The sequence below is a fragment of the Zalophus californianus genome, chromosome 13 (assembly GCF_009762305.2).
Source record: "Zalophus californianus isolate mZalCal1 chromosome 13, mZalCal1.pri.v2, whole genome shotgun sequence".
Lineage (NCBI taxonomy): Eukaryota > Metazoa > Chordata > Mammalia > Carnivora > Otariidae > Zalophus > Zalophus californianus.
Window position 1 is genome coordinate 5,690,641 of NC_045607.1, and position 25,732 is coordinate 5,716,372.

The window sequence follows — 25,732 nt, forward strand, 5'->3', positions numbered from 1 at the left end:
ACCTTCAGATTTGCCACAGAGTGTATTGTGGACAATATCTAATTTGCCCAATGCCCCAGAAAGCAATTAAATCTAAACATTTACCTTAGGAGGAAGCTAAATGCAAGTAGTTTAAAAAGAAAAAAAGGTGAGCATTTTTAAACGTCTCTCACACAGCTGAATTTTTACCCATCATGGAGAAGACCGAATCAAGTGCACGTTTTTAGGGACAGCGGGGCACGCAGGAGAAAGACAGCATCATCAACAGCACTCGCCACTCCATCAGTTTGAGGAGAGCAGACCGTCTTCTGCCCGAGTTTACCTCCCCCGGTTTACACATGTGCAGAGATCCTTCCTACGTCTTGGGATATTTGAGTTCGCCCCCAAATGAGGCAATTTCAACGTCCTAAATCAGTAACACTGTGGGCCCAACACATCTGGACAGCACGGGTCCCTGTGGGGAGTGTTTCCCGGCCGTGGCAAAGGGTCACAGTGCTCCTGTGTGTGCAGCCACAAGACTGCGGCTCACGTGTGTAGCACCGTCTGTTCTCAGCAAGTGTTAATGGGGAATTTACTAGAAGCGGTTCAACGCTATCACAATACAAACTGTCACACAACTCAGGCAGTTCCTCAGCCCTCAGGAACGGCAGGAGCAGACTCTCTTTGAGGAAGAAATGTATGAAGATGAGCTGCTCTGGGCCCCCTGGAAGACAAAGCTCCATTCTGGTTGCGAGGCTGAAACTTGTCGAATGCACAAAGTATGAATGTTCTTGGGAAAGTAAAATCTTAATTACGGCTTTATAGGAAAATTATGTTTGATACTAACAGCAACATCATTTAAATTATTCTAATTCATTAAAAAACAAAGCAAACCAATAACACAACAAAACCCAGGTTAAATCTTTTGGTTAACTGAGGCCTGATGATTTCTAGAAACTCCCAAACATCTGTGTAGCACACAAGAGCATATAATTGTATCATTGCTGGTGAAGATTAAGGATAATATGTTATAGTAACAGATGCACACCACAGAATGTCATCCATGAGGGAAGAGAAACTGTGGCAGTTTCCTGCATATTTTATTGTTTTTGAAAGGTAACAGTGTGACCACAAATATCCTATCTTACAGATGGGTCTTTTTAAAGCCCAGACGTCTCTGTATCTAAATCCTCAATATTTAAGGGAAGGCTATGAGGGTAAACTGAGGCAGGGAAACAACTAGGCCCTTCTCCAAGGTTCTCTGGCAAGTCCCTCCTCAAGGGCATGAGCTGGAGCCCGGGCTTCTGGCCGCCCAGGCCCACGACTCCTTGAGAGTCACAAGGTTTATCTTGTGAAAGCCCAACGATGCATACTTCTTGGGGACGACTTTGCTCAAATGAAGGCATTAAGGATTCGTAAAACACTGGGGAAGCCATCAACTCAGGATGGAAAATTTCTCTCTTTAGATTGATGTATGTGGACAGAAAAGAGCAGCTCCCACACTCTAGAGGTCTGTTAAGTTTACATACAATAATGGCTGATTTTTAATACCTCCTGTTCGTTTATCCTTTGAGCCTTCGCTGTCTTGGGAAGGACTACAAAAAACTTGAGTCTTAAAGAAATCTAGCCCCTGGTTTTTCCCATTCTCAACCTCTGACTTTCTAACACTCTAGTACAGATGGTGGATCAATAAACAATTAGAAATGATCAATAAATAATAAAACATAACCCACTGCTTACCTTTGATGTACCAAGGCCCCTAACTGGTTACCTACTGCGGCAAAGAGAAAGAGAAAAGAAAAATCAAAGCATTAGCTTGGATAAACTAACTCTATCCTTACACGAGTTCTTACCATTTCGGGGAGGGTGGGGGGAAGAAAGGCAGAAAGAAAAGCAAACAGTAATTTAGGCTCAGTGGCTGCAATGAATGCGTTACATGATATGAAACAGGAGGGGACATCTTGATCAACACAGTCTCTAACCCAGTGTCCAGCTGAACGCAGGATAAGAAATTGATCTGCGTGTCCGCCTGCTGAGAAGCCTGGGAGAAAATCCCGCCTGCCTAAATCCCTCTCCCTTCCCACCTCCCTCCTGCTCTGGATCCAGACTCAATGTAAAGATAGTGAGGGTTCCCTCTTTCTCTTTCTCAAACAAATGAGAAGGTTTAACCTCCTAGCCTGGGAGCATTGTTAAGGACGGCTCCGTGGCAGCTGTGGTCACTAAGAACATGCACATATGTTCCTGCTGGCCATGGGGCAAACCGCCCCCCCCCCCAATTCTCCCTGCCCTCCCAAGAACATAAACATCTCAAGGAGAGGATCTGGCATCTTCCTTCCTTGGGCCTCTTCGTTGACCCACCACAGCAGTCCATACGCAGTGGACGCTAAGAATGAGCGAGTGCCTTTCAAGCCCATTTCACAGAGACAGCAGTGCCAAACAGCCTCTTACTATGAAAACCAACTCTGTAATCACATTCCCACAAAACCACTTTAGCTACGCTTTTTGTTCCAGTTTCTCCTCTTTCAGCTATTGATGAGTGTCTCCCTCACCAGCCATCAGCAAAAAGGATTCTGTGCTGTTTCTCTTTTGGAAAACGCAGCCCAGGAAACAGTCAGCGGACAATGAAAAAGTATAAATCCTAAACGTATTCCGAGGAACTGAATGGATCTTGCAATGTGCTAACCAGAGCATTCAAAAATATGTCTCAAAAATACGAAAGTCAGAAGGAGGACAGACAGGAGATCAGTGGGGAAGGGTCAAGCACATCAGCTTCCAAACAAAGAGTGGAATGGTCTGACAGCTGAAATCTACAACTCCCAACCGCTCTTCTTTCTGCCTGAACTTAACCCTGTCCTTCTGACTGGACGGGAACTGGTCCTAAGATGACAAAGGAAAAGAAACCAGATCATGGTATTTTAAAAGAAGAAGAAAGAGCATAAAGAAACAAGCTAGCAAAAAGTAAATGAAGCTACGGAGTCAGTACCATATTTCTTCAGGATCAATAGCAAGATAATGGTTTGCAGCCAAAATATTGACATTATATACTATTAATCTGCTTATCTCAGGGATAAGAGAATTGTTTTTTATTGAATCTTCAGATTTTCTTTTTGCATTTCCAGTTAGAATGTGACAAATGCTCTCACTTGGGATAGGTGGTGCTCAGGATTCCCATCCCACGTGAAAACTGTTCAATTACAACCTTGGGCAAGGAGTCCTTGTCACACACTCGGCCCCTGGATGGCGTGCACATGAGAGGACTGTCCACCATCTAAGGCAGTGGGTATGAAAAAAACAGGCTGAAGAAGGAGGTCTACAAGAGTGCCCTTGAGTTTGGTTAGCTGTCCCTACTCAAGGGCCCAGCTCAGTCTCCCTGCTCACTTTCAGAATGCCTCTCGGGGGTCAAGAATACACTGAAGACGGAGAGACTAAAGGCTGAAATGCCTTGACACGCAGAGAACACAGAGGTATCTGGTCCCCAAACAGGGCAACATAGCCGGACCTTGGCTCCTGGCCCGCTGTGCTGTTTGGTAAGAGATGTCAAAAGGCTGATGATCTTCAGATAGTTTGGCCAGAAAAGCTATAGAAATAGGGTAAGGGGCAACGCTACTACCGTAAAGAACTTCATGAGATTCAGAAGAACATTCAAAAGGCTCTGGTCGAAAGCCGTTTGAAATTTTGTGCTTGTCACACAAAAAAGGGCAATTCCTTTTTGCTGGTAAGGTACGTGTCACAGGTGCCCACTGCCTCGCTGGGAAGGTGAGGGGCTCGAAAAGAGCAAAAGTCGAAGTGCACACACCAGCATCCCGCCGAGAGACGGACTGCCGAGAGCCACGACCCCGAGGAAGGGAATCCAATTCCAACCCAGACTCAACTCGGAGTTGGTAGACTCTTAGGAAGCACTCTCGCACTCTCCTCTGTGCAAATGCTGAAGCCGCAGGCTGAAACGTGCGATTTATTAAAGTTTCAGTCCCTGTGGAAACGGCCCCATTTGATGCCTACAAGTGAAAACCAGCAGTTAGATCGGGCACTCACACGGGGGATGGGTAACACGAACAGGGAGCCTCCTCTCAGTCTTCACAATGAAGAGGGGTCCGACAAGGGAGTAATATGGGGACCTATCAAGTTCAATTCCATGGTAACTACAGTCATTTTACTGTAAAAAAGGCAAAATGCTGCATACAATCAGTCCTATTTCCCGTTAATGGTGCATGCTGGTCCACAATGCTTCATTTCCCCTCAGAAGTTCACCCCCGCTCCATTCCAGCACACACATGTGCAATTGCGCATACACACACAGACACACACGCACACAGGTGTGGTTCTCGTTTACCTGGCACACCACATAATGGGAAGCCGTCTGGGCTAGGGGAAAAATGAGCTTCCCATAGAAAAGACTCATGCTACAATACGAGAAATTTTTTCTAAAGAGTAACAACACTCTGCCAATTTCAATAATGATCTTCAAAAAAAAAAAAAAAAATAAGGTACTGGACACATTTTTCCCCACTAGCGAGGAGAAAAATGTCTTCCTCTTTCTTCCCCTAAAGAAATGCTACAAAATATCACCAAGGAACATACCCAACTTTATAACATGCATCAATTTTTAAAAAAATTTTTTTAAAGATTTTATTAATTTGACAGAGAGAGTGAGAGCGCACAAGCAGGGGGAGCAGAAGCAGAGGGAGAAGCAGGCTCCCGGCCGAGCAGGGAGCCCGATGCGGGACTCGATCCCAGGACCCTGGGATCATGACCTGAGCCGAAGGCAGACGCCTAACCATCTGAGTCACCCAGGTGCCCATGTACATGCAGCAATTTTAAGAGTTAACCCCCAGGCCCCCTCTTCACAAAAGCCCCCGTCCTCCTTGTAGGAACGCAGACAGCAGGCGCGGGCATGGTGCACAGAGCGGCAGACCGGAGGCAGGTGAATGGGTGGGTCGGCCAGGACAGAAAACATCAGCACTTTTTATATAACTGACCAAACAAGTAAAGAAACCAAAGCTTCCTCTACAGATTTCGGGAACAATCCTGCCCCCGTCCCTGGCTCCCCGGCTCCTCCGACTCTGATCAACGCCTTTCCAGGCCCCGGTTACGGTCAGGAATACCTACAGTCGGTGGCAGAGATTTCTGCCTTTTTCTTTTCTTTTAAGGTTTTTATTTTTTTTGACAGAGAGAGACACAGTGAGAGAGGGAACACAAGCAGGGGGAGTGGGAGAGGGAGAATAGGTTTCCTGCAGAGCAGGGAGCCCGACGCGGGGCTCAATCCCAGGACCCTGGGATCATGACCTGAGCCGAGGCAGATGCCTAACAACTAAACCACCCAGGTGCCCCTTCTGCCATTTTCTAAGCAGTTTTATAAGGCTTTCTTCCCAAGGACAGGACAAAGGCTTCCTGTGTTCTAAGGCAGCAACTCTCCACCCAGGGCCACAAAACACTGACCTGCTGAGTTCAGCTGAAAGTCCTTAGGCAAGTAATCCGTCACTGATTTTGCAAATTGTCATTTTCAAAAAATCAGGAGTGAACCCAGGCTATTCTCCATAATGGCACCCTCACTCGCAAGCTCACGGGCCTTGGCGAGCGGTGTTCTAGGCACCTCACCGCTGAGCCCACTCAGGCCTACGAGAGCCCCAGGAGGCAGACGCTTTATCAACAGGCCCGCTCTACCAACCAGGAAGCTGGAGGGCCCAGGAGAGCACCTGTGCCCCTGTGAAGGCATGCTGGTCACACCTCTCTGGTCTGGGCAGAGTCCGGAGGCAACACAGTGTGCAAGGCCATCTTGACCCTCAAGAAGCACAGAGTCTAGTAGGGCCAGGAGGAAGCTCTGGATGAGCAGTGACCTGACCTAGTCTCCAAGGCTGTGGGGGCGTTAGGAACCCCACCTGCACCCCTTCCCTGTCCGAGTGCCTACCCACAGCCTGACCTGAGGAGCACTGGAGTGACATTAAGAGGAAAAACAGGTCTCTGATACGTGTTTGTAGCACTGGGCCTTATTTTCCTTTAGGCCAGAGGTCATAAAATCAGTTTTGGGGATCACAACCAGCTTTATTAAAACCCGAAATCAGAAATGGAGTATATCATATACAGTAAGGGTATATATTCCATTAAGCTTTTATTTCAGCTACGCATGTGTTTTAGTGTGTGTGTACTAACTAGTTCTGATGGAAATATTGAGTGGTGTTTCACTCACAAATAACTTGTTATAATCCTTAGGATAACCTCATGAGGTCAGTATTAACTCCATTTTACAGGTGAGGAAACAGAGGCTCAAACAGGTTAAGCAACCTGCCCAAAGTCACATAGTTAACAAATTGCAAAGCTGGGATTCAAACCCTACTCTACCACTTTGGAGCCCACATTTTCTTTCTTTCTTTTTTTTTTAAGATTTATTTATTTTTAGAGAGAAAGTGTGAGTTCACGTGCATGTACACAGGGAGGGGGAAAGGGAGAGAGAATCTCAAGGAGACTCCGCACTGAACATGGAGTCCAACAAGGGGCTTGATCTCATGACCCTGAGATCACAACCTGAGCCGAAACCAAGAGTCGGATGCTTAACTGACTAAGCAACCCAGGTGCCCCGGAGCCCACGTTTCCCAGCATGCACTATCATGGCACGAGAGACAGTGACTTGGGTTCAAGTCTTGCCTCTGCCACTTCTCAGACATCAGCCCTTGGTCAAACCACTTCTCCAGACATCGGATTCCTTATCCACATGAAAAGGAATTCAGGCTTCTGGGTTCCTTCCAGTGATCTTTTCTTATTATACAGGGGCCTCCCCCACCCAGCTCCATCTCTACATCCTGGCAATCACTAATCTATTCTCCATTCCAAAAATGGTACATAAATGGGATCACAAAGTATGTAACCTTTTGCGATTGGCTTTTTTCACCCAGCTGAATTACCTGCAGATTCATCGAGATTGTTGCGTGTATGAATAGTTTATTCCTTTTGTTGCTGAGTAGTGTTCTACCATACGGATGTACCATTTTGTTAGCCATTGACCTGCTGAAGGACATCTGGGCTGTATCCAGTTTGGAGTCATTACGAATAAAGCTGCTACAAAGATCTGTGGACAGATTTTTGTTTCTTGAGAATAAACAGGTCTAACTGTGGGCTGAATGGAGAGCACATGCTTCATTTTGTAAGTTTTCTAGAAAGGCTGTACCATAAGATGTGTTTTTAAAAGCTCCTTGGGTGGGCCTCATAGCCAGCCAGGGTAGAGAACCACTTAGGATCATACATTTCCTAAAAGGGTTTTGAAAAACTATAAATCCACTTTTAATGTGACATCTAAAAGGAATCCCTACGTTAACAGGTACAAAGAACATAGCAGGTATTGTACAGAAGCTTCGGTTTTATCTCTGTTGTAACACTGATGTGACAGATTTATTAGCTCATTCATTTCTGCGGATCATCTCTATCTACTATATGGGATATCTAGTTGGCTAAGCCAACTGTCAAACCTGTCAGATCATACTTCGCCAGGGGGGAAAAATTTCACTTCCTTTTTCCAACTTACACATACATGTTAACATGCACCCATATGACTACCACTCACTTCTAAATTTTAATCCTAAAATGGATGGATGGATGGACGGGGAGGAGGGAACTACCTGAGTCTCTGCGATGAGTTGCTACCTGAATAAAAATAAAAATCAGATCCTGTCCCTTTCAATATTTCTTACCAAGACTCTCATGCTTTGTTGCTGGGGAATGCCCCACTCAGAATTCTGGATTCACGCCTCTTGAGGCATCTGAGGATGGTGATGTGCCACCATAAACCAAGGGGAAATATGGCAGGGGACACAGAGATGAGAAGGGCACAGTGACTCCACCACAGACCCAATTCTCAGATCCATTTTAGGGAAGAGGGGGCACACAAATAGAAGAGCTGGGACAGGGCTCTTGGAAACCCCTCTCCCCCACCTAGGGGTCTTCACTCCCCCTGCTTGAAGTCTAATGCTGGACAACACTCCTGATCCCCCGCTCCATCCCTGCCCCATCCCATCCCCCCCAGGCCTCAGGGACTAAGGTCTAGTCTTGGCTCCTCATCCCTGCAGCTTCCATCATTCTCCTCCTTCAGGGATGGTACGAGCATGTGTCGGATTCAGGTTCTCTCTTTTCAGAGCAGAGACTCCTGCCAGAGGTGGCGTGGGCCAGAGGTAGCGGTCCACACACCACTGCCGCCCAGCAGCAAGAACCCTGGCCCTCCCCACTATTCAGCACCGGCACCTTTCATCCCTCTTCTCTCTTGAAAAGTGTGGATTAAAAAAAATCTTCCCGCCTCATTCTTGTTTCCTCCTTCTCTTTGCCCCTGGGCCACACATGCTGAACCAAAACTCGTCCGGGGCCACAGCGATACTCTGTCCCGATCTTCCTGTAAGTGGTTCATGCGAGAGCACACTCAAGAACTCTGCCTTCGCTCACCAAGAACGCCATCCCGATAACCTTAAAAGGCGGTACTATCTAAACAGTAGTACATAAACCTCAAAGACTGACGGTCTGTGGAGCAGCAGCACAGCCATGCTCCTGTGCTTCCTGATCGTCTCCAGCTGCTTTCAAGCTGACAGCAGAGCTGAGTCGGTGGGACAGAGCCCATATGGCCTGAAAGTTTAAAAAAATTTACCGTATCGTCCTTTTAAGAAAAGTTACGCCAACCCCCGATTCAGATTAAATTAAGCTAATACCAGTCTCTTTGATTTGGATCTAACTTTTCACAAAATTTTCTAAATGCTAATCGTAGGACATGAAGAGAAAGAACGTAAGCATCAAGCGTTTATTCATCTACTACGTAAGGGAGGGAGGGAGGGAAAGAGCCCATCTCCAGGATCACAGCCTGCAGAATCTAGTAGGAGAGGCACATGATATACTCTGGTATCTGCAGAATAAAGTAGGTATGTGCCCTGGGAAGGGGACACATGAACGGCTTTCGAGGTTCAGAGCAGAATGTGACCTGTTTACTCTCTGGTCAGGCGGGTATGTGGAAAGGGGGAAGGGGGAGGGAGGAAGAACAGGGGACAAGTGAAGAGGCTCGGCGGCATCTGGCAAGGCACTGAAGAAAGGCAAAAGATGAGGATGAGGCCAGGTTCTCAGGAGGATGTCCCACCAATTCTGAGACCTAAGGACCAAGCAGGACTTAGCCAGGTAAAGAGCTGGGAGGGGGCATGGGTTTCGGGAAGAGCAAAGAGAAGAGACAGATGACCAGGCTGCTGCAGAGCGCAGAACAACAGGGACGGGGGGGAGCCAGAGTAGAAGGGCAGGTTAGGAAGGGCTGGACCCCCCTGATTACCGGAAGCTGCCACAGGTCTTAGGACAGAGGAATGGAACTGGTCAGACTGGCTTCAGCCAGAGGCCTCAGCTGTAGCAGGAAGAAAGTACCAGATGGAAAAGCTGTCTGCCACACTGAGGCTAGCAGGAAGATTCCCGAATTGGCAGGGTGCGCCTCAAAGACTGTTATGAAGTGTGGGTGCCAAGAGCGAAGATGTTAATGCTTACAAGGACCTGACCCAAAGCAGAGGGCAGTGGACCGACGGCTCGGCCCAGGTCAGGGCACCAAGGCAGGCAGGGAAAGCCACGCTCCGACCCCTTCTTGCTGGGCTCCGAGAGGGCTCACGAGCCGGCAGTGTGACGCTTCAAAGCTGCCCAGGACACAACTAACCGGTCCCTTCCTACAACAAGAACAAATCCTTTCCCTCATTTTACTTGTTTTTGTCCTCCTGTTGGTGTACTTGTTTGCAGATCTCAATGTCCTGCAGAAACCTTGAGGCTTCTGAGGGTTCTCTCTGGTTGACTTAATGAGTTGAAGCACTTTTAGACAGACCCAAGCAACACCTCCAGAAACTTCTAGGGAACTGGGCTTCAACCCTTGAGAGGTTAAAGAATCCGGCTTCCCAGGAAAGTCAGAAAGTTCATGTTGCTAAAGAAGTGATCTGGTGAACTTCTGTCAAAAACACCCGAGCCAAACCAAACAAATGGAAGAACCGCGAAGCTTTGGAAATCTTTATTGCTCAGAAAAAAGTGCAGAATTCCTGTTTGTTGTTCCGTCTCTGCTTTTCTAAACTCTCCTCTCACAAATGGCACGACTGTGACCCCTAGGAAGCTGTCGGGTAACCATGAACATCACTGTCCTTGACAGGACCTGTTTATTCACATATGTATTTATCCAAGAGAAGAGGAATGGCCCAGTGACCTTATTATCCCTGTCAGAAGACAACCGTGGCCTGCCCTGAACATGTTCCAAACGCCCAGAGTTCTCTCTGAACTCGACGGCACATCTCCGATGCCACGGGTGGAGACCGACTTGGAGGAAAACAATTTACATAATTCTGTTGTTGGAAAGGTGCTCAACTGAAGAGGATTAACTATCAAGCTGTCATGTCCAGTGTAAAAAGCCCGAGGGAAGTTTCTCGTTCTTCACACAGTCTGTTGTGTAAGACGGAGAGCTGGCCCCAGACAGGAAGGTTCTTTCTCAGTTCTTCCCTACTGTAACTGGGCTTCATATTTAGAAGGAAGAAAAAGAGAAACCATGTTTGTTTTCTGATTCCAAGGACTCAGTCCCCAAAGGCAGACATGGAAAAAAATTATGGTTCTCAAAACAGAGGTGAAGATACACCACAGAGTAATGAACTGGAGTTCCAAGTGAGATTCTGGAATTTCCCGTGACTCCCTAGCTACATCTGCCTGCTCCCGAGGTCTCTTTCTTGATAAACTCAGAGCCTTCTACGAATTTCCCTCAAATGGGTGTACAGAGGATTAACGGGAGAAGAAAGTCGGCCCAGCGCCCGTAGGTTCATTTGCAAATATCTAGGCGCTCTTTATGCAAAGGACACAGTGATCGCCTGTGCTGGGCACACACAGGTTTTACACTTCCCGCCACACGGGGGTTGCGAGCAAGGCAGGGAGCTGTGAAAGATATTGATCATGATTTCTGGAAACAGTGGGGCAGAGGGACTGTCCATTACCAGAGCATGTGCTCAGAGCCAGACAACTTAGTTTTATTTTTATATCGATGTCCCATAAGAGAAACCGAAGCATGATTGCCTTGAAAAGGTAAAAAGGTCACTTTGCATTATAGTTTTTCATGTCGGCAAAAACGCAGACAATGCAATCAGTCATATTTCTTTTAAGAAATCACTAACACCAATCAAATATAAAAAGATCACAGGGTACCATTTTGGAGTAGCAGTTTAAATGGTCACCTTAGCTCCAATGGCCCTGGGGTAGGTTTTGTGTGTGTGCGCTCATAAACAGTTCCTTTAAATAGACAAGAACTTTTACACCCAGATGAGTGCAGCCCCCTTAAAATCTTCACGCTGACCCTATACAATTATTCCAAAAAGGTTAGCACATTTAAAAACAATGGCAATCTCCCCTTCAGGATTCCCTAAGAGACGTGAGAAACCAGTCACACCACATTACTTTTTCTACATACATCAAAACACGCACTTTTTTTGGAAAAGGAAATTACACCATATCTACTGTTGTACACCTTGATCTTTTTCCATTTAATAATACATCGGAGAGATATGTGCATATACACATGGTTGGGCACACATGCAGACAGGCAGTAGGACAGAAGACACGCTGCGTGCATATTCATGTACAAACCAGTACATTTCCGATTCCCTTTTATAATAAGTCATACTTTGCAAGACACAAAATGCGATCAAGGAAGTCCGAGTTCCCTGTACACACCCAATCTGACAGATACTCTTTGCCAAGCTGCTGGTGACAGGCACTTTTAAGTGGGCTGAAGTAAGTATAGACAGAAACCAACAAAGTAACACATGAATGAAGGAAAGACGGGCGCCTGTGGGGAGAGCCTGTCATAAACAGGAGTGCTGAAAAACTCAGCAGACCGCAAAGAGGTCACCACCCCCTTGCCCTTTATCTTTAAGGTCAGGATGTAGCCACAGCTTCCTCTGGGCCATGCACCAAATCATAGCTTTTCTTTGGAGAAAAGTGGGAACTTCAATTTCCACGTGTGTCTTTGAAGAACGGAGGGCTAAAGCAAACAGAATTCTCGAATCAGTCAAATTACTTCCGAGCTGATGCGCAAAGGCCAAGCGAGGCCTTTACCTTAGAGCCCAGCTGAAAACATTCCCGTATTATCAAGGCAAATAAGAACTCAAATGCCGGAGAACTGTGCAGAACAATCATCCCCAATATGTCCCCTCCACTGTTCCTCTTCAGAAAGACGCTGGAGAGCTGCTAAGGAAATGGCTGACACCGACTCCACCTTAACTGGCAGGTTCGCTACCATCTGAAAGGCAAAGACATTTACTGCAACTCACCTCCGTCATCCAAGGGCCGTTTCTGTGCTCCGTATCCGTACACTGAGGGGTCCACTAGAGGTGTGGAATTATTCAAGTGAGGAACTGAATCAATTTTAGCAGCAATCTACAGAGAGAATCAGATTTAAATACTCAGTAACAAGTCCTGGCTCCATGTGAGGGCGAAAGAGGAGTCCTCTTAAAAGGCCTGTGGCCCCATTTCTCCCCCGACCTAGATTAACGCAAGCCATTGTCACCGAGGGGACAGACAATTTTCACTGCTAACTGAATTCTCTTTTGGCCTTAACAACGTCTTTAGAAATAAAATACTTCCAAACATTGGTCTTCTACAAATTAGTATTTTTAAGCCATCACTTAAAATACAGGTATACTGCATTCTAAGAAAACAGAGGAGACCAACAATATGAAGAACTTTGTTCAAAAGCTTTTATCACAGGACTCCCTTAGGAAACAAGCTCCCCAATATTACTTAAAAGGCTGTGTTTCCTCAAACATGACAACTCGTTAGGAAAACATCCATCCCATAACTTCAACGCCTATAAAGTGATGATGTCATCTACGGAGATCTAAAATAGTAAGCTGCTCCTCACTGAAGTGTCCAAACAGTGGGGAGATGACCCTCTGTCCAGACTACTTCAGAAGGATTCCTGCACTGGACAAAGTGAGATAACCTCTGAGAGCTGTTTCAATTTTTAATATTTATTATCAGTTAAAAAAATGATCACATAGCTATTAAAACGTTTTCCCCCCAGAAACAAATGCTACGTGGGATTTATCTACTTCATTCTTATTGGAAAATTAAATGTGATCTTCATGATAAATCAACTCTTTCATTTAATCAGAAGAATATTTACAGCCACTGCTCTTGATGTTAGTCCCTAAATTAAGCTTAATAAATAGGTGTGGATTAAGGGGCAGATAGAAGGGGCGCCTGGGTGGCTCAGTCGTTAAGCGCCTGCCTTCGGCTCAGGTCATGATCCCAGGGTCCTGGGATCGAGCCCTACATCGGGCTCCCTGCTGAGCAGGAAGCCTGCTTCTCCCTCTCCCACTCCCCCTGCTTGTGTTCCTGCTCTCACTATCTCTCTGTCAAATAAATAAAATCTTTAAAAAAAGGGGAGGGGCAGATAGAAGCTCTGTCCCACAGAGCAAGTCTTCAGTGGTAGTTCTCCTGAGCTTGTCCAAATGTGCCCAGAAGTCTGAGACCTTCTGGGACCAACATAAATGACCTTAAACAAATAAACAACCCAAGATAATCATGACACTGAAACCCCAAGGCAGGACTTAAATGTCAGGGATCCAGGGTCAGGTCTCTCCCTCCTCTTTACTAGTTCTGTGGTGTTGGACAAGCCCCTCTCCTTTCCGCATGAGATCCTCTGGGTGTACCATCACCTGCCGCAGAGTTTGGGGAAAGCTAACAACATACTCTCAACACAAAGGAGCTTTGTATACTAGAACGTGCTTCACAAATAGCACGGCTGTTAAAATAAGGCAACTCAAAAAAAAAAATAAGGCAACTCATCCAACCAATGTCAAGTGCCTACTATGTGCTGGGCTCTGTTCCAGGCACTGGAGTTCCTGTGGTGAGCAAGAATAACCAGGCCCCGGAGGGGCACCTGTGTGGTTCAGTCGGTTAAGTGTCTGACTCTTGATTTTAGCTCAGGTCATGATCTTATGAGCTTGAGCCCCTCATCAGGCTTTGCGCTGGCAGGGAGCCTGCTTAAGATTCTCTCTCTCCACCTGCCCCTCCCCAATTCTATTTCTCCCTCTCTTAAAAAAAAAAAAAAAAAAAAAAAAAAAAGGAATAACCAGGCCCCTACTCTGAATCAGCAGTCAGTGGGGAGTAACAGGGACACAAGCTAACCAATAACTGATCATTTCAGCTGGTAATTAGCATTATGCTAATAAGAGAAGATAATGACGTAGCATGCTTTGGAGAGCTACCTGAAACAGGGTGATGAGGGAAGACCACTGTGATCACGCTAGGTCGTGTGATCTAAGACCTAACGGATGAGGAAGAGCTGGCTATCGAAAAATCTGAGGAAGAGCATTCCAGGCAGAGGGAACAGCCTGGATAAAGGCCCTGAGGCAGGAGCCAGCCTGGTAGGTATGAGCCCAGAAGAGAGAAATCAACGTCACAAGAGTAGAGGGAACTAGATGTGTTCCAAGACACAGGCAAGGGCTGGTTCCCTAGGGCTCTAGGTCACGGTAAGGGTTTGGAGTTCATAGGAAGGGTGACAGGAAGCAACTTCGAGGCGTACTTGGGGAAGAAACATGTTTTCAAAAGGTCCCCTTGACAAGGAAAATAGATCCTAAGGAGAGAAGAGTAGGAAGACCATTTAGGAGATATTCTAGATCAGGAGTTAGTAAACTATGGCTGGTGAACCACTTGCTTTTGTAAATAAAGTTTTTATTAGAATCCAGCCACACAGTTTTTTCGGTTGAGGAACTGCACTGAGACCATACGGTATACAGTGCCTAACACAGGTTATTTATTATCCAGACTTTCAAAGTCTGCCAGTCCCTCTCTAGGCTACAGATGATGGTACCTGGATAGGTGCTTGTTTAAAAATATTAGTAGTAGTAAATAATTAAAATATTAAGACTGCTGATAGAAACCCAACCTCCTATATCCAAGAGGCCATTTGCTCTAAAACAAAACACGGTACAGGTCTTGCCTAACAGCATTCTACCACTGACTTTAATCTTGCTTTCCATATTTGTTTTGGATAAGTTTATGGAAGGTTGGCTACTTACTTAAGATGCAAAAGTTACCTTTTAGGACCCAGCTGGTAAAGCAGGTAGATTAAAAGGTGAGAACACTGCCTTGGCTTGTGCCTCACGGAGACTCTTTCATCTGCCACAATAAACTGAGCGGTAAATGACTGACGTGGGGTTTTTCAGGATTATTGGCCCAGCTGCTTTTAAAGACAGCCCAAAATGTTCCCAGCTGACCGCAAAGCACAAAGAAAGGGGTACAAGGGCTCATGATTATCAGGAGTCCCCCAACAGTGTGCATGCCAAACCACTCCCAGACACAGACCCCCAAAACATCAGCTCGACACATTAGGCACACTCCCTGCTGCTTTCTGATGATACTTCTTTGCTTCCAGATCTTTTTCCTTTCTTCCCAAGTAGTTACAAATGTTATTCCTGAGTTTTTAGCCTTCCTTATAATTTATACAGTATGTTTCGCATGTTGCGGAATGTCATTTTTTCCCAAAGCTGATAGCTAAAAATGTTACAATAGTTTCCTGTTCCTGAATTTGATTAAAGGCTGAGGCTTTCAGATTTGTTCTTAAGTCATGTTTACTTCAGTTATCTGTAATTTGGGAAATTTCCACTAAGAGAAAAGCCGTACACACTACTGCTTAAGAGGTGTAGCTCTGACTCTGAAGTCAACAGACTGCATCTGAACCCGGCTAAACAAATGTTAAAAAGGAGTTTAACAAGACAATATACAATTGTATCATAACTTACACCGATAGTACATTGTACATACAATATTCTGTAAAGAAACAATGTGTTCTTTCATTCATACAAATGCAAACCTTACTTTATTTTTTAGGTAGGCTCCACAGTGTGGAGCCCAATGCAGGGCTTGAACTCAAAACTGTGATTGAGACCTGAGCTGAGATCAAGAATTAGACGCTTAACCGACTGAGCCACCCAAGCACCCCCAACCTTGTTTTAAGAAATGATTTTAAATATCCACTAAAATAATGAGTTAAAATTTAGTGAGTGTTTACTGCGTGCTGGGCACTCTGTGAAGAGCATTTTATTTATTTTTTAAATAGTTAAGACTTTTTTTTTTTTAAGATTTTATTTATTTGAGGGCGCCTGGGTGGCTCAGTCGTTAAGCATCTGCCTTCGGCTCAGGTCATGATCCCAGGGTCCTGGGATGGAGCCCCGCATCGTGCTCCCTGCTCGGCAGGAAGCCTGCTTCTCCCTCTCCTGCTTCCCCTGCTTGTGTTCCTGCTCTCGCTATCTCACTCTGTCAAATAAAGAAAATCTTAAAAAAAAAAAAAAGATTTTATTTATTTGAGAAAGAGAGAGCAGCCCCAAGCAGGGCGAGCAGTAGGCAGAGGGAGGAGCAGGTTCTCTGCTGAGCAGGGAGCTGGATGAGGGGCTCGATCCCAGGACCCTGGGATGATGACCAGAGCCGAAGGCAGGTGCCCAACCGACTTGAGCCACCCAGGCGCCCTGGGAAGAGCATTTTAAATATTCTATCTCATTTATTCCTCACAATGATTCTCCAGGAGGTTGGTATTATTTCCATTTTACAAGGAAAGGTGAGGCTCGGAGCAGCTGAGGGCCCTGTGCAGTCACACGCCTCCCTAAGTGGCAGGAGCCCCATTTACGCCCGGCTTGCCCAGCTCTAACCTATGCCGTGACCCACAGCACTAGGCACCTCCCTTCTTCCACCTAATACTCTATTACACATATTTCATTTCCCAAGGACTTAAAACCTAATGATTTCCAGGGCACAGAGCTCAAGCAATTCCTCACACTGTAACTGATTGCTCTGAAGGGTACCTGCTTCAGGGAAGTGAGGTACATTCTCAGCTAATAATGGTGTGGGACAGAAAACGAGAGTCACTGAAGCCAGGATAGTCCAACAAAACCAAGGCCACTCCCGTCCTTGCCCTGAAGGGACTCTGCTGCTGATTTTTTAACCACTGGATTTCCTTTTCCCCCTTTTTTGGGGATGAGGCCAGGAGGAACATCTGCCATCTCACTACCTGTGCTATTTTAGGCACCATAAGAGATGAACTATAAATCAACATCACAGACATTTGACCTCGATTCTGAATAGTTATTGGAAACGAGGAGGAGGGGAGCACTGAACCAGGAGTCAGTCAGTCAAGGGTTCTGGTTTTCCAGCCAGCTCTTCCAATGTATGACCTTAGGCGAGACCTTCAGTGGCCTTGTTCCTTGGGGTACTCACCTGTAAAATGCAGGGATGGACTAAATCAGTGTTTTCCAAAGAGACGTATGTAGGCATTTTGGGGAGGTGCATGGATAAATGTTTTTAAACTTCTGTGTGTGTGTGCGTGTGTGTGTGTGTACACACACACATATATATTTTACAGTTATTTAAACTTATATGTGTGTGTGTATATATATGTTGTTTCTTACAGTTAACTTCTATGCATGGCAAAGTTTTTCACTTACAATAGTGATTTAGTTTCCTTTTAAAAATATTTTAAATAAATCCAAATTTTAAAAACACTTAAAAATATTAAGTAAACAAACACTGAGGGTTCAATGATATGGCAAAAATCATAAAGGTGGTACACAAATCATTAAGCTTAGGAAACACAACAATTAATTATTCCCAGTGCACATTTTTGCAACTAAAATTCTCCAACAAGTTTCATAACCGAAGTAGTTCACCTTGTAAATCCAAAGAAGCTCTGTGTATCTCCACAGCTTTACATTTATTAAAACATTACACTCAACAGAAGCCGGCAAAGCCATCGGAATGCCACGTCATCCACATCCTGTGTCCATACTATTAAATATAGCTACTGTTGATTCTCACGGATCCAGCAAGCAGACGTGAAAGCTCACATGACCTCCTAGGGAGCAGGAACCCAACTTGCTTCTTGGGAACCTCTGCTCCACGGTCACCTGAGTGATCCTGCCTAGGCCCCGGAGAATACATGGGCTGGACAGAAAGTCTCTGCTGCCCACGGCAGGAAGACACAGTATGTCACCCACAGTCAAGCCCAGTGGCTGAGATCAAGTCGCAGATGGCAGGTTCTGGAGTCCTGGTGCACAGGAGCAAGTCCCAGTTCTGCTTCCCACTACCTGAGAGGTCACACTGAGGGCAGTAGTGTATCTGTAACAGACTGACTGCACGCTTGCTAAGTGCCTGATGGTGTCCTCAGTTCATCTCCACGGTGGCCTTATAAAGTAGCTACTCTTCTCCCCCCCCACAAAAAGTAGCTATGCTTCTCATTATTGGGGTATTGGGAGCCCATCTGCGTGGAATTACATCCATGGGGATAAGGAGACAACAATGTAAAGCACCCAGAACAATGCTGGGCACATGGTAAGAAATAAGAAATGTTTGCTATTTTATCTTTTATTGAAAAATAATAATAACACAGAAAAGTACATAGATCATAAGTTTACAGGTCGCTGAATGTCCCCCACGCTAAAATACCTCTATAACCAGCATCAAGATCAGGACACAGAACATTACTGGGGCCCCAAAATCTGCCTCACACCCCCTTCAGTCACTACCTGCCCCCACCTTCCAAGGGGAACCTCCTAACTTCTAATATTAGCTATTAAAAAAAAATTATTACAACCACCAATGACCTCCATTTTCCAGATGAAAAAACTAAGGCTTAAAGAAGTTAAAGAACTTGCCCAGTCGCTAAGGTAGTAAATGGCAGAACCAGAACTTGAACTCACATGGGCTGAATCCAAAGTCTTTTTTTCTTTTTTAAGATTTTTATTTTATTTGAGAGAGAGAGAGAACACAAGCAGGGCAGAGGAGCAGAGAGAGAGGGAGAAGCGGGCTCCCCGCTGAGCAGGGAGCCCGACGCGGGGCTCGATCCCAGGCCCCTGGGACCATGACCTGAGCCGAAGGCGGACGCTTACCTGACTGAGCCACCCGGGCGCCCCAAATCCAAAGTCTTAATGAGCACTTCACTGTACAGTAACCCTCCCCGCATCCATGGGGGGTACATCCCAAGACTCTGGACACCTGAAACCGCACACAGTACCAAACCCTCTATGTACTGTTTTTTTCCCTATACGTACATGCCTATGATAAAGTTTAACTTCTAAATTAGGTACAGTAAGAGATTAACAATAACTAAAAACAGAACAATTATAACAATATACTATAAAAAACTGTTATGTGAATGTGGCTTCTCTATCAAGATGTACACTCACTCTTCTTGTGATGATGCGAGATGAGCGGCAGAGGGGCTGTGAAGTACCGTTAGGCTACTGCTGACCTTCTGACAAGATGTCAGGAGGAGGATCAACTGCTTCTGGACTGCGACTGAGCACAGGTAACTGAAAACCCGAAAAGCAAAACCGCAGATAAGGGGGGACTACTGTACTACCCCCTGGGGCCTTTGTGACCATCAAATGAGAGAACATATATGGAAGCCCTTGCCTGGCATCCAGCGCAACAGGGGCTCAATGAATGCCAGCTATTGTTGTCATCAGAGATGGGGCCCCAGCTGACCCTGCCCTATTTACTGGCATTAACCAAAACAAGGAATTCTATATGCCAATCAAATAAGGCACAGCTCTCCGGAGTAGCTTTTCCGGACAGCTTCATGCCACCCACATTTGGGCAGAATTAAATACTCCCTTTTCTGCATTTGCAAAGCACTTTATAAACTACCTCTAAATAATGTAACTCACTGAGGAAGTTATTGGTTATATTGTCTCCCCACTATAGGGAGCTGAATGGGAGACCTGTCTCAGTCCTCAGAACCTCTAGGACAAAGGTTTTTTTTAACTGGGAACTCCGGGGCTTAGCTTTAGAGAATTCACAAACCTCCTGAAATTACATACAAAACTATTTAAGTATTCCTGTGGTGAGGTTCAAAGTTTTCAAGAGTTTTAAAAAGGTCCGTGTTCCTGAAAGTTAAAGTGCAACTTCCTTAATGCATAGCAAAGTGCTTGACACACAGAAGGTACTCCTTAAAGGTTTACTAAATTTAAAGTGGATCTGGAGAAGCCCATCTGAAGGCAAAATGCTAGGATGACCAGCTGAGGCTCTAAGCTGAAATGCAGCTCCAGCCAGAACCTGCAGAGGCCCCAAAGATGACATGTCCATTCGTTTTCTACCCTACATCCCAGCTAATTCTACCAGCCTCCCCTCGGTGTGTTGTTCAGATTCTGATGCCTCAGAGATGGAAAGTTACCCAGCTCCCTCTGTGAAGGAACCAAGTCCTTAGAACGCAGAAAACAGTGACCCAAGAACAACTCTGTATATTAACTATTTGTGTACCTCTGAGAAAACAGCTTTATTTCCCTTTGGCTCATCATTTTCAAATACAAGATGAGAATCAGAACCCTGGTCCTATTTCACCTGGCTCTTGTGAGGACTAATCCCACAATAAGATGAAACCAGCTGCAAACCCGTCTGTCTTATCTTTGCGCTGGCCCAGCATCCAGGCAGGAGGCCTTCGAGTCAGCAGATCTTCAAATAATGGCAGGCAATCCGAATCACATCACTACTTCTATTAACACTACTCAGTTTCGCAAGTGATTTGCTATTAGCTGGTATGAGGATAAAAGTACAGTTTATGCCTCTAAAAGAAGTACTGGCTATTCTTTCCCAGGTGTCTTTGTAACAAAACTCTAAATGCAAAACATTTTCAAGAGACAGGACTCTTAACAGAGTAAAAGGATTGCACAGAAAAGCTGGGGAAAGGGGAGTTTGAATACATAGCCAATATAACGTAATAGAAAGCAAAAGAACCAAAATGATATGGCCAATTTTTTTTCCCTAGATCCAGCTAGATGACAGCTCGGAATGTTCAAGGGCTTGAAGGAACTATTGAGATTATCTAGCTCAACATTTCCTGAAATTTGATCTGTAGAATGTGACTTGGTTTTATGAAAAGACAGTATGAAATTATATAACTTCAGATTTACAACACACCTCCCAAACTCCTATAGGACTTAATACACACAAGCATATTAAAGGTTCTGAGAAGTCCTGCATTAAAGAAGCTAATTCACCTTTACCTGACCCTGAATTCCCCAAACGTATCAGTCCATGAATCCTTTTCCATGGAAGATCCATGAATAGCCTGTAGATCAAGAGGTGGGAATGGCCGACCCAGCCCAAGGTCAGACAGCTACTTGCAGGAGGAGACTCAGGTCTCCTCGATCTCCCTACACCGTTCTTTCCATTAGAACTTTCAAATAAAAACCAGAGATGAGGGACTCACAATTTGGAAAAGGACAAGGGGAAAAAGCTGTTGATTAGGCATCCCAATGGCAACCCAGAAGTCAATGCCCCGTGTAAAGGGGCAGCTGCTAGTCAGCTCCTGCTGAGTATTGCCGTTCCAAAATGTGGGAGCAGTGTGGCCAGATCTTTTCTTGAGAAGCTAGAGATCTCAATTTCTATTTGAAATCATTCTAGTTTCTAACTGGCATTGTGTGGGTTAAACAAAGCACGCCTGCAGGCCTGCTGTAAGCCCTCTCCAGCCCATGGGCCACCGGTTTGAGAACTCTGGTCCAGGTAAATTTGTATCTGCAGAATAAATGGGACTTCGGGAGAAACCAAAGTCTGACGCTACATATGCGCTATCAGATTTTAAAAGAAAGCTAAAGAAGTCTCCGATGAAAATGAAAAAAACCTTAGAAACACACAGTGGAACATACTGTGCATTTACTATCTACTTTTCAATACCGAATAGGAAGTTCAATACTTCCATGAAAGCAGTGACCCAAATGGGCTCAGTCACATCAGCAAAACCCTTTAACAAGGACTTGCTCTTTACAGAGCACTCTACTGGGTCCTATCAAAGCAAAGATACAGGAGCAGCTCCTAGATTTCCTGCAAATATTGGTTTTCTTCAAATGTCTGAGAAAGCAAAAATGAATGGAGTTAGTCCCTCATGAATCAATGACCTGAGCTACTTGAGCTGGGTGTGTAGGAGATAATCTCAGTGGCATAGAGCTGAAATCAATGGGGTGCTCAGCACATTTGCCATGAGTCAGAAGCATCATGTATTAAGGAAGCAAAGGCAGTCTCTCTCAGGGAGCGACCAAGAGCCAATGAACAAAGGCTTTTTCTTTTAATGGTGGATGCACATTCTCGTAAAGGCAATTTTGTGCGTTGTACACAGCACACATGCCAAATCATCTACTGCTTAGACTCAAAGCTCGAGACAGCAGCACTAGCAGGCATTCATGGAGAACCAAGGACATTCTGAGACCCCATGCCAATGAACACTTCCCAAAATAAAGTGCTGGTGAAGGACAGGTTCTAGGCCTACGGAACTGTCAAAAAGTTACTTCCTATTGATTCCACAAGGGGCTTGGTCACAATCATTTGGGTGCTGAACCACCATGATGCCCAACTCCAATTGGCACCCATTACACTGTATTTATGTGAAGAATACCCCGGGGTTGTGCAACACAGAGGCACTGACTGGGTCTAGAACAAAATAGGGGCTTAAAGTCCTGAAAGCATTAGCAGTTAGGCAAGAGAACTTCCTTCTACTTAGGTGATGACTGGCAGACAGCTGGTCCAACCTGGGGAAGGCTGCTGGGAATCTGTAAGACACCGTGGTGTTATACTGTCCTGTTAGCACACAAATGTGTGCACTACATGACAGGGGCTGCTGAACCACCAGCAACGGGCTTTCTGGGAACATTTTTGTTTTTAGAAAAAACAAACCAAACAGAACAGAGTTGTACCTACTTATCCATCATCTCTATGAGGTCCTCTGATAACCTAGACAGTCAGGGTAGAAGTGCACTGTGGCCGCAGAACAGGATGGCCTAGCCTGTCTGGCTCTGAATCCACATCCCACCCTTCACAGGATCCGGCTCTCTCTAAACGATGAGTTTAAAAAACTTGTTTTTGCTGACCTGCCTATGACTTGGAGGACTGAACGTGTTTTTTTAATACCCAGCAGTCTTAAATCTTCATCAGTGGGACTGAATCAGACCACACTTCTACACTTGTATGCTTCCCTATGGAATGGCTGTATTATTCGTTTGTGCCAAGCACTATTAACTCACTGAACTTCACGCTGCTGCGGAAAATTTTACATTTTACATGACATCTCCATAGACTCCCTTTTGATCTAGGAATACCATGCTCAGAGGAAACGAAGAGTAACAACTGGTTCCCTATGTTGGAAAGAGTCCAAAGGATATGCAGGAGTCTTCAAGATGCCAGGCAGGAAGCTTAGTGGATTAGGTACTGGGCTCCACATAGCAGACTTATTAGAAACTGCAGGTTCAAATCCCAGCAGGTTCGATTCAGACTCTGTTACGATCTTCTAGATAAACTGAGCACAAGACAGCTTATTGCTCCCTAAAAAACCCATGAGGGCTTTCTAGGCAACTGCTGGTGTTTATGAGGACATGTTGTGGGGGAGGGGGGGTAGCTTCGCAATCATTGAAATACAGAAATACCTTATCTTTTATTTCCAGTTACTAGAGAGAAAAAAAGCACATTTCTGCAACATGCCATGTATACAATGAAGTAGAACCATCATCATCTGAATGCCCCAATATGAGACCCATTGAGGTGAGCTTTACTATAAAGCATACAACAGTTTCAATTTCTAATATTCCATTCTTGCCCAATGCAAATCTATAAATAAACCTAAAATTACTCACAAACCTGTTTTTTTTTCTTTAGTTTTTAAAGGCCATCAAATCCTTGGAGATAGTATCGACCTCCAGCTGTTAATATTCAGAAGTAATACACTTACAGCACTGTCTCCATTGGGCTTATTACTGCTCCAGTCAATGGTGCATTTCAGAGCTGGGAACATTTCCAATGAAGTTTTCTTTGCTAGTAGTAAACACCACTGCTTCAACAATCCACATTAGGTCAGCATTTAACAGAGGGTCTCCCTCCCTCTTGAGCAGGTTGTCCAAGAATATGAGTTCAACCACTGGCTCAAGAGAGCAGAAAGTCTTCTCAATGGTTCAAAATTCATTTTATGTTCAACTACAGGCCTTCTGCAAACTGAGGATCTGAGCTCTTTAGGGCAGTGACTATAATTCTTCCTGGATAGAGAAGGCCAACAGGTGATTGTCACAAATCAGCACAAAGCGAAAGCCATTACATATTAGTAGCCAGTGAGAAACAAGGTTCAGGACCCTGGACTGTAGAGGAGAGCAGTGAAACACGCCGGCAAGCAGGGTGGTGCAAGGGGAGCTGGATGGCATGTTCATCCATTACAGCCACTGGTTGGCTCTGAAGTCTAAGTAAGATGGATACTCACTATTGTACCGGTTGATGCCTAGGCAGTAAGTAACAAGTCATTGGATAAAATTTTAGGTGGAACCACAGGTTTGGAAAGTTCTGGGATCCAATATAATGTCTACAGGAGCATCAGTATTAAAATGAAAAGTCAGTATCTGGGAAACAGGTAGGGTTCCCTCCCCTGGAATACTGGAAAGAGATGTAAAGACCATATCTTCAAGCGACCAAGTGGAGACCTTCTTCTAATACAATGAGTCCTGTGGCTTTCTGTTAGGAATCAAGCAGTAATTAGTTATAGCCCAACTTTTAAGGTGTCAGTTAGTACGCCTACAATTAAATAGGAAGAGACGATGAGTATAAGACACTCAGCAGCAAAGGTTTAAGTGTGAGAGCTAACTTGTAAGTTTTACACACGATACAAGGACATGCTCTGCTCTAAGCACCATGCCAGAAGCCAGAGTATTTCTGGCAGGTCCCACATTCATTCTCCAGGGAAGCCTGCAACCTCTTAAAACCCAACTTATTTAACTCTGGCAAAATGCACGACACTGTCAGATGGTAAGGTGTCACTGCTGGGATGAGTCCCTATCACATTCTCCCCGAGAGAGGAACTATCGTCCCTCAGGGATTTCTACGTCTTGTGGTCCACCCACACCTATTTAACATCTTCCTCTCTCCTCTCTCCAAGAGTAACTTCAAAAGTAAAATACCCTCGAATTCCTGCCACTCCACCCTCCGAATACAGGAAGTCCGAAGACGATGTTTTCCAAGTTTTAAGAAGCTAAAGGGCCTGAGACGGCCGCTTTCTGTCTACACCCGGGTCCTCACCGTGAGCTCCCCAGCACCCCCCCGCCCCGCCCCGCCCCGCGAACCTCAGAAGCCCACGCTGGATGCCCTGCAGGTCCAGCCCGGGCGTGGGGGCGCGGTGGGGCCAACCGACCCAGGCAAACCTTCTCCCAGCGGCTGCGCCTAGGAGAGGCGCCCGACAGGCTGGGCCTGGGCCTCGCGGTGGCGCCTCATCCCTCGGCTCCTCCGGCTACAGGAATCCCAAGAAAAGGCCGAGCCCGGCTGAGGCGTCAGCCCAGGCTGCCTCCCGTCCCCAGGCCCGACCCCCTCCTCCCCATCGGGCCCGGCCCCGCCTCGGGCTCCCGTGCTCCCGCCAGCCGGCCGCGCCCGTACCTGCCGGACCCGGTGCAGGGCGTCCACGAAGCCCTCGGCTTTCATCCCCACCGGAGCGCTCTGCCCCTGCACCAGCTCCGCCATTACCGCCCCCGCCGCCGCCGCCGCCGCCGCCGCCGCTCGGCTCCCCAGTCCGGCCTCCAGCTCCGCTTGGGGACCCGTAGCCGGAAAGGGAAAGTCGCCCCACTTCCGGCGGAAGGGAAGCCGGGACGCTAGACGCCAGAGGAGCCGAGCCTGTGGGGCGGGGTCAGGGCACGTGATCACGGTCCGGCCGGAAGTGGGGGCGGGGCCGCGGGCGCGTGGGCGTGTCCAGGGTGGGAGGTAGCTATCCGGCCTCCGGGAACAGGTATCTGTTCCCAGACCAGATCTG

General features: G+C 46.0%; 1 protein-coding gene across 3 annotated transcripts in view; it reads right to left on the reverse strand.

Annotated features, from left to right (window-relative positions):
• The window catches only part of FUBP3 (far upstream element binding protein 3), a 50,535-nt gene extending 25,010 nt beyond the window's left edge, over positions 1-25,525 (reverse strand). For 2 of the 3 annotated variants that reach the window (XM_027615506.2, XM_027615503.2), the window contains exons 1-3: positions 25,363-25,525; positions 12,246-12,351; positions 1,699-1,732 (exon numbers count right to left, since the gene is read on the reverse strand). In XM_027615506.2, the coding sequence (XP_027471307.1) occupies positions 1,699-1,732; positions 12,246-12,351; positions 25,363-25,446 (224 nt within the window). In that variant the 5' untranslated portion in view covers positions 25,447-25,525. The remainder of the gene's footprint in view (positions 1-1,698; positions 1,733-12,245; positions 12,352-25,362) is intronic. The other variant, XM_027615504.2, reaches the window with a different exon arrangement.
• Between the last annotated feature and the right edge of the window lie 207 nt (positions 25,526-25,732).